At 37.8% G+C, this 9,578-nt stretch overlaps 1 protein-coding gene and 1 pseudogene across 1 annotated transcript in view; both read right to left on the bottom strand.

Annotated features, from left to right (window-relative positions):
* PRRG4 (proline rich and Gla domain 4) overlaps positions 1 to 9,245 on the bottom strand; it is a 12,298-nt gene extending 3,053 nt beyond the window's left edge. Inside the window, exons 1-5 of the mRNA XM_006908008.2 lie at positions 9,220 to 9,245; positions 8,698 to 8,822; positions 4,270 to 4,433; positions 2,810 to 2,858; positions 1,580 to 1,712 (exon numbers count right to left, since the gene is read on the bottom strand). Coding sequence (XP_006908070.1) covers positions 1,580 to 1,712; positions 2,810 to 2,858; positions 4,270 to 4,433; positions 8,698 to 8,800 — 449 coding nt within the window. The 5' untranslated portion in view covers positions 8,801 to 8,822; positions 9,220 to 9,245. The remainder of the gene's footprint in view (positions 1 to 1,579; positions 1,713 to 2,809; positions 2,859 to 4,269; positions 4,434 to 8,697; positions 8,823 to 9,219) is intronic.
* On the bottom strand, positions 1,979 to 2,097 carry LOC112476625 (annotated as a pseudogene).
* Positions 9,246 to 9,578: the final 333 nt, after the last annotated feature.

The raw sequence follows: 9,578 nt of genomic DNA, 5'->3' as shown, positions 1-9,578 counted from the left end.
TTTTGCCTATTTCTTCATTAACCTGTGAGTTTTCAGGACTCCCCCAGTTTGTGGAGAAAGACACACTGAATAAAATTTTAGTCAAAAGTCCTAGAAAATGGAAAGACCTAGCTCATTTCCTGTATGTTAAATTAAGGGAAATTAATAGAAATCTCCCAGGTTAAAACATACTGGCTTAAGAAAAATTAAACTAATTCTTCCTTACTGTCTCTCACTTTTCAAATTTTTACAGGATTTACAGAGATCTCTGACAAACACCATGCCCAGAGGTCACATTAATCCCTCAGAGAGCTCTTAAGGAATTCCAGTTTGGGGACAGAATTACAACTTATGTTGCCCTTGTCCTCGGCCCTCTTTGCTGGCACATCTTCTTTCTGCATCCTTACTGTGGACTCCGTCCTTTCCCTTCTGTCTTTTCATCATACTCAAAACTTGCCTTCTCTCGTGGCTTCAGCTTTTACCCTCCAACAGATGAATCCTAATTCTACACCTCAACTCTCACTTTAACAATATTTAATATGTATAACATAAAATTTGCCATTTTAACTGTTTTTAAGTATACGATTCAGTGGCTTTAATTATATTCACAACCATCACCACTGTTTCCATAAGCTTTCATCACCCGGTCGCCGTCACATGCTTGCTTGCAGAATTTGAAAGTGTGACTAGGGGTTATCTAAAAGCATCAATTTTGAACAGCCTGTTTAGCACCTGGTGCTTCTTTTGAATAAGGTTATTCTACACTTACTCATCTATACTTACTGAGGAGATAATATATATAATACACAGAATAACAACCTTTTATTCTAATAAGTACATTGACGTTCCAGTATGCAAACAATGATGGCCTTTAGGAATCTTTATGAAGCTTTATTAATGTGCTATTATCCTCGAGTGGTATCCACTTTATTTTATTAATTTTCATTTAATTTAAAATATCAGTAAAAATAGTTGAATTTAAAAGCTAGTTATCTGTTTCTAATTGGGTAGCCACATGGGTAGATCTGATCACGCTGTGACTCAGAGTAAACTATGGGACTTCTTGCCTCTGCAAATAATGTGGAGAACACTGGTGTCTGCCTCCTGCTTAAGAAGGAAATATTGAAAAATCAAGCATGAATCTCTTGTGTTCTTCTGAAGAACTGTAGAAACAGCATTTTTAAGTTTTTTTAATTGTTAAATTAGGCAACCAAAGAAGTGTCAGAGAAGAGGAGGCTGGGGAGAGACAAGACAACTAAACACAATGTTGTATCTTGACTACATCCTAGAGCGAAGAGAGGACAATAGTGGAAAAATTGGTGAAATCTAAGTAAGGTCTGGAGTTTAGTTAATAGTCATGTACTCATTTCGGTTTGTTAGTTTTACAAAGGTACAATGATAACGAAGATGTTAACAGTGAGGGAAACCGTGTGAAAGACATATGAGAACTCTCTGTGCTATCTTTGCAGCTTTCCTGTATACCTAAAATTATTCCAAAATAAAAGTTTATTTTAAAAATAGGCAGCCATTTTTTCATCCATTTAAAAATAACAACACAGAATGTATATTAGTGAATTAAATATTTTCACTTGGTACTTACCCTGGATGCTGTTGCCTCTTACACTTAGTGATACAAAGATAGTAACCAAGTAATCCAAAAAAAACCAAAAATACTCCAGCAGCAATTAGTCCAGTCAGAAGGCCCATAACATCGATTGTCTCTCCGTTACCACCTTAAGAAAAATCATGAACAAAACGTAACTATAACAATTGAAAAGTACAACCTATGATTTTAATACATTTAACCCTGGTTCTAAGTACACTATGAAGCATCTAATAATTAATATTGATTTCTTTAAAAAGTCTTTGTGCTAAAGACATGACCTAAAGAATTTTTTTTTTTTAGGTGAGGCAACTCTTGGTTGACCTCACAGATTGCAAGGACCTCGTCAGCTTACAATCTTATTATTTTTTAATTAAAACTTTTAAAAATATTTTACGTCTACAGCACCTGGTCTTCCTAAGTGGTCTCCCATCCAAGTACTAACCAGGCTCGACCCTGCTTAGTTTCCGAGATCAGATGGGATCAAGCTTGCTCAGGGTAGCATGACGGTAGACCTAAAGGATTTTTAAATGATACTTCCTAAAAACATTACCTATGATTTCGTTTATTTTTTTATAGGTCATATTAAATGGATAATATTCAAGACTAAGTGAGATAAACATAATCTTTGTTCAACTAGACACACTTTGACATTAACTAAGATACATATACTGAGAAACTCTAGAGTAGCTGGGTAATGTAGTCTCCCTATAGCTGGGGCCCTACCTAAGGGGAGCGAAAGAATAGCTGGCAAAAAAACCACCCGACTAAAAGGCATCTAGAGATGATCGATACAGATAAAAGAAAGGCTGGCCTCTCTCTAGAAGTTACTTAATTCTATCTAACAGTCTTAACTTGCCTAGTAGCATAGGTATTGTATTGACTTATAATGGTAAAAAAGACAAAAAAATTAAAATAGTTTACTACCTGAAACCAATAGAGTCCAACTTTTATTCTATGCAAGTCTTGACTTAGCTGAGCTGTTTAAAGCAGCTTTAAGCCTATTATCTCATTTCCCTAGTATCTCACCAAACTTGATCTTCATTGTGTAAATAGATGAATGTGACCTTCTCTGTTTTAGCTAGCCTAGTGTATAATTGAGAAATCTTCCTTGGATTTACAAGGTGTGTATATTGAGCAACAACCAAACTCAAACAATGAAACTAAAATGTGTTATAAAAGAAAGGGTGTGGGAAAAACATTACATTTGATGAACTCTTGTCTTACCTGATTTTGTTGCTGGTCCTCTAACCGAGTATTCCTGCCAAAATGCCACCTAAGAGAAAGGTAAAATTTCCACTTAGTTTCTTTATTATCATTTCATTTGGTCCCAATGACCTAGACTAAGGGTGGTGAATTCTTGGCATGTGCCACAGGCAGGATACCAGTTCTTTCAAGTTAAAGGGTATGCCTCACCCTAATTAAAGCACTACCACACACCACTGTTTCTCCCAATTCTAGAACTGGTCAAGGGATTATAGCCAGTGCTAGCTCCCTACCACTGTACCCCGCTATTCTCTTTTCACCTGTCCAGAGCTCCCACTCAGCCATCACGGGAAACTATCGCATTAGAGTAGGTGAAAGAATCTAAGGTGGAAGCTGAGGCAGTGGACTCATTATCATATTTGAAAAGGAGCCTGAATTTTTTTTTATGCTATGCAAGCCCTCAGTTTGCTAGATTTTATTGAAAGATATTTGTTGATTCTGAAAGACATCCCTGAAACCGTTTAAGTTCAGTATTATTTGAGAGAATGGAAGAGGATTTTAAGGAACTGTGATAAAATTAGAAAATGAGTTTGTGAAAAACAGATAAAATCTCAATAGGCACAATTACAAAGTACAGACTTTGTTTTCTTTCTTTGATAGAGGTGGTAGATATTAGCAAGGAGGCTGGGCACAGTTTTGGAAAAGAAAGAACTAAGTTCCACTAACACCTACACGTGAAGGATAGATACCTAGAGAGGTTCTTAGTAACCAAAGAGTAAAATGGAACTCTTGAGGAAGGGAAAAAGGAACTGGGGTTATTTAATCTACAAAAGTAAAGAATTTGGTTCACTTAACATTCTACAAGAATATGTCAGATTATAACAAGGACAGTGCTGTCTGTCTGTTTTCTACCTTTTCAAGACTGACAGGATTTGATTATATTTTAAGGGAGAACTTCTAAAAGTTTCTACCTTAAATTACACAGATATGCCAAACATTACTGTTTATACTTCTGAATGCAGGGGCTATATATTTTGTATCTTCAGTCTCTAGCAGAGTACTTGGCTCATAGTAGATTGTCAATACTTAAAATATAAATACGGGAATCAAAAAAAGTTAGGTCTCTGATAGGAAAAATTGCTCTGACTCTTGAATGATTGAAATCTGAGTCAGAGAACTAACTCAGATCACATTCTGAAGTTCAATTCACTCTGCTGCATGACTGCTTTTGAATATAATAAATATTAAACACACAAAATCATAGCATAATCGATAACTTTTTAATTACTGTAAGCCCAGTTAATTAAGTATAAACTAAGTCTAAGTTTAAGGTTAATTAGCATTTTAAGGAAGTAGAAAGAGATAACAGGTATACAGTCCTGATGTTATTTAAAGCATAAAATCTCTAATGACTGAAAGTGCCATTTTCTTAAGTACTATTTAATAAATTTCCAGCCAATTAACAACATCAACCAAATTACCGTTTTATCTTCATCCACAAGAATCTCTCTGGCTTCCTCATAATTACAAAATTCTTCATTGCACTCTCTTTCTAGGTCATTGGGAGTGAAGAGCTCCAAATCGAATCTATTATATAGGAGGTGTCTATGTATGACAGAGTTTGCTTCTTCTTTTGATGTAAAGACTAATAAAGAAATAGAAAGATTTCAAACACTAATTAAAATAAGGAATAAAATTCCTGTTTTAATTGTGAAAAAAGTGAATAATTCTCTTGATGTGGTTAAATTATACCAATTTCTCGTATGTTTTTAAAATCTGACAAAAAGAAATATTACCAGTAAAAATAATTTCTGCTAAATATGAAATACAAATATTAGTATAATTCCAGAAAAGAACTGAGTTGATTATGTCCAAAATTATTAGCATAAGTAAAAATTATTTAAATACCACTTTTGCCTCCAGAAAATTATTTTTCCAACAAATGACAGGTCAGACTATGTATTCTATTTCTATAGGGTAGGTTCTCTATTATCTTGAGTGAGAAATTAGTCTGGTGTAATGTACAGAGCACTGGATTAAGAGTTAGAAGACAGAGATTCTTTGTTTTAATTTGGCTTAGCTATCAGCTGTGTATCCTGGTAAGTCACTTATATCTTAGGGTTACCATTTTCTCATTTGTAAAATTGGGAAATGAACTAAATAATCACTAAGATCTCTTTATGTTTTAAAATTTATAAAAATACATTTATATTAAAATTGTTATATAAAATTTATACTAAAATAAAAATTTAAACCTCTAAGTTAATAAAATTATAAGTTAACTACAAAATTAAAAGACATTTAGTCCCTCCCAGAGGAGTAGCTCCCTCTACCCATTCCCCAAATACATATTTACAATGCTTTACAAGATTCCCTCTATATTTCTAAGAAGGTAAATGGTAAACAAGATAGAGTTAAGCACAGGTTAACACAAAACTAAAATATCCCTCCAAACTTTCAACTCATTCTAGTATCACGCAAACAAAGCTAATCTATCACCTTTCCAAACAGGTCTGACTCTTCTAGAGCTGTTTTGTCTAATACTAGCCACGTACGGCTGTTGAATACTTGAAATATGGCCAGTCTGGATTGAGATGTGCTGTAAGTGTAAAATACACACAGGATTTCAAAAACCTAGTTTTAAAAATGTGAACTGTCTCAATGTTTTATATTGCTTATATTTGGAAATGATATTTTAGATATACTGGGTTAAATTAAATAATTACTAAATTAATTTCACCTATTTTTACCTTTTTAAATGTAACTATTAGGAAAATTTAAGTTATTTATATGGTTCACATTATATTTTTATTGGCCAGCACTATTCTAGTGTATTCATTTTAATATTATAAATAACATATATGGACTATTTGAACCAAGGGGGAAGCTAAAACGGGATCATTGGTGATAATTGTTTTAAGAAATATATTAAGAGACTGCCCAGTGTGATGAATATTTCTGTTCTTTCTTCCCTCGTCTTCTTGAAGATTTTATGCTTTCATCAAATGGCAACAGAAACAGAACAAACATTTTTCCACGTCTCCATCATCTCGCGTTGAGATTCTTGCAACGACCCTCTAAGGGGTCTCCTTGCTCACCTACAGTCTGTTTTTCACATTCTGTTGTAGCTACACTGGCTTCCAACATGCCTGGTTCTTTCTTGCCTTTGTACTTGCTGTTTCCTCTGAACAGAACTTTCTTCTTTCCGTTTGCTCTCTCATCTCCTGAAGGATTTTGTTCAACATTCCCTTGAACCCGGATCTCCACAGACCGACCTCTGGCACTCCTCATCCCCTGCTATACTTTGTTTTTCTCTGTAGCACTTCTCACTATCTGGTGTTCTATATGTTTTACTTATTTGTTACCACTCTGTTCCTCTCACTAGGAGGACAGTTTTAAGGTACGAACGTTGGTGCCTGACACATAAGACATACTCAAAAAATTACTACGTGAATGAATGAACTCAATGTTCCTAGAGTGGGAAGGAACTCTTGGAACTAAATTCTATCAGTTGAAACAATTCCTGGCTATAGTCTTGTGTTACTCAGCTTGGCATAGGTTTAAAATACTAAACCAGTGATGAAGTAACTCATAGTCTGCCTAACCTAGCTATACTTACTACATGAAATCTAATTTCAGAAAAGAGATTTAGAAATCTGCCTCTGTAATCAGAATTTGCCCAGATCTTTACATTTTATTGGCTAAAAAAGCAGTGCCAAATTGCTCATTTTTGGTCTTCTGTTCAAGTAGGTTTTCTGAATTATAAAAATACTCCTGCTCTCCAAATGGCACTTGATAGAGCTACTTTCAACTTGAAAGGAATATAAAAAAGAGAGTCATAAGCATTTTTTTGTTTCTGAAGTGACCTTTATACCAGTAAAAATCTTCACCTCTGTAATTAAACATGCCTTCCAGTGGCTGTTGTTTGCCACTTCCCTGAGTGAAAGTTTTAGTTTGGTCAGAGATTGACCTTAGACCTTCAGTGCCTCACCAGACTTTTTCCTGCCTCTCTTACTATCTTAGGAGAAATATTGTTCTTTGTTGTTTGGGTTCTAAGTAACTCTGAAATTGCTTATAATTGAAAGAAGCAAACTTTCTAGCCTTTGGAGCATCCTCAATGTCCATGAGAGTTCTTACTTTCCCTATTTTCCCTCTGGCCTTTGCGCTTTTGTATCTGCCTCCTTAGATTCTCTTCCTTTCTCTATTCCTCTTGTCTTAGACCACCCCATGTGGCTCTCTGTGCATTTCGCTGTATGAAACCCACCAATCCAAATATTTTATTCTCTTCATCTCTCTTATCTCATATTTTCTAAAGAAATTCCTTTTAAGTCATTTCAACTCCACCATTGGGCTTTATTAGAATTTAGCTGAAGGTCCCTTATCTTCCTAGTTTAACTTCTCATATTTCCATTTATTGTATCTCATTTACAGATAGAGAGCATTGTCTTCTGTGCAATACAACTCTCCTGAGACAATTACTGCTACTCACTCTTTGCTCTAGAGCTCTCTGTTCCTACCTCTGTCATAGAGTTTATGGAGATTATCTGTTTACAACCCTGCCGACTGAACCAATGAAGAAGCCCTCCAAGGCAGAGATTACAGACTTTCATTTGTATATCACTAGTACCTAGCATAGGGCCTGCACATAGCATGGGTTAACAAAGTGGTTACTAACTGAATAAGATGGTTTTTAAAATATATACAATTCTTCATTTACATTTCCAACAGATATCACCTGCCTTTTGCACTCAAGTATGATTACTAAATTCCTTCCAGAGTTTATGATGTTATTGAGAGTGTCTTTTATGTCTGTATTGTATGAATAAATAAATACATTCAGAAGTTTTCTGGGGATTAGCATTTGGTCTCACTAAGAATGGATCATCAGTCTTATATTAAGAGTGGACTTACATATATGGTGCAACTCAACAGGTACTAAGGAGAATCTCCTTCCAAAATCTCTCCCTTTCCCACTAGTTAGCCTATCCATTTGCCTAGAATTCTATCATCAGGGTTTGATTCCTCCGGGTTAAGATTATTGCCCTATCTTAAACTACACACACACTCTTAGAAAGTTTCACACACTAAGCTGCATTAATCATTAATAAGTCATCTAGGAGTATTAGAGTAACAGATCCTTCTCAAATGAAAATGAGCTGAGAGTAAGATCTGATCAGAATTAATAAGGGACAGAAATGTGCAGGGAAGTAGATCCAAAGTATTGGCACTGGGTAGGGAAGCACAGTGGCAAAGGTGGGGGAAGGATGATGAGAGCCGAAGCCAATTTTTTTTTCTTTTCTGTTTTTTTTTTTTTTTCTAGAGCAGGCTTTTTAAACGTGGGCAAGAACCAGTCTGTTTACAAGGTGTGGAATTCTAGGTTAGCAAACCCCAAACCTAATCTTCTCACAGCCATCTGACTATATCCATACACTTGAAAATCTAAAAGGATCTCTGAGATGGTGCCACTCCTCACTCTCATCATTTTACAGATGAAGAAACACAAGCAGAAAGGTGTCAAGTAAATTGCCCAGGGTCTCATAACAAGTCCAGACTAGATCTTGGATTCTGTCTTTCCAGGAAGAACGAGAAATTATGCTCATTAAAATTACCACATAGCCTCATCTAGAAAAACGGCACTCACTGAATTTTCGAAAGTTGAGATAGATTCTCCATTCGGTTAACCACAAACCGGGTCTTAAATATATACATTTAATCCAAATAACACAGAAATAAATTTGCACTTAACACAAAATTACCAAATAAACCACAAATTAAACTAACGAATATTTTAGTGTTTCTATGACTGATGAGGGCATGTAGTCTCAAATACTATACTTTCTCATTTAACATCTATACTATGCGGCTCGGATTTCCAGGATGGTTTTCCTGGAAACTGAAGCAACGCTTACCTTCTTCCCCCGCATGCCTGGACTCCTCGGGACTTCTCGTGCAGTGAGGAAAGGCGAAGGTAGCTGTGAGCAGTTGGCTGAAGATGGCCAGAAGTGTAAACATAGTCCGGAAACGGTCAAACAAACTAAAACAAAACAATTAACCAACCAAACAAACAAACGAGAACAACAAAAATAGAAAAACACGTCAAAACGCCCCCTGGCTCTCAGCACTTTGAGTTTCTATGGGAACTGAGTTACCGACCAGCTGTGCTCAAAGTCACGCGGCAACTGAGCCGCGCGCAGTTTCGGTCGTCAGGTTCGGATCCGCGTCCAGAAAGCGGCCCCGAGAGCGCCTGGGGACAAAGACCGCGCCCAGGGACGCTGCTGACCGCTGAGCAGGCACCTGTCGCCAGAGGCGACCCTCTGCCTCGCGTTCGGATTGGACTGGATCCGCGGGGGTACCCGCCCCCCCCGCCCCCAACAACAACAACAACAACAACAACCCACTCCTCGCCGGGACCATGCCGCGGGGCCGCGCACCTGCAGCTCCCGGCGCATGTTCCGGCAGCTCCGGTGGTTCCTGCTGCCGCCAGAACCGAACCTCAGCGACGCTCTGGGCCTCGCTCTCGCAGGGCTGGGGTGGCCCGGCGCTCAGGACGAGGAGGCGCCCGGGGTCCGCGGAGGGGCGCCCTGGTCCGCCCGGGGACACGCGCGACGCGAGTTTCTGCCTTGATCCCGGGAGGCCGCGGAGCAGCTCAGTGGGCAGGGGAGGCGGCGGCTACCTGGGAAGCACCTGGCGCGCGCCTCTTCCCGGGGGCCGGCCTACCTGCTGCGGGCGGGCAGTGGGTAGGCGTCTCCAGGGAGCTCGGGCTTCGCCCTCAAAAGCCGCCCAACCTTCC

This window comes from Pteropus alecto, unplaced genomic scaffold, assembly GCF_000325575.1.
Source record: "Pteropus alecto unplaced genomic scaffold, ASM32557v1 scaffold71, whole genome shotgun sequence".
Taxonomy (NCBI): domain Eukaryota; kingdom Metazoa; phylum Chordata; class Mammalia; order Chiroptera; family Pteropodidae; genus Pteropus; species Pteropus alecto.
This window is presented reverse-complemented; position numbering and strand designations above follow the sequence as displayed.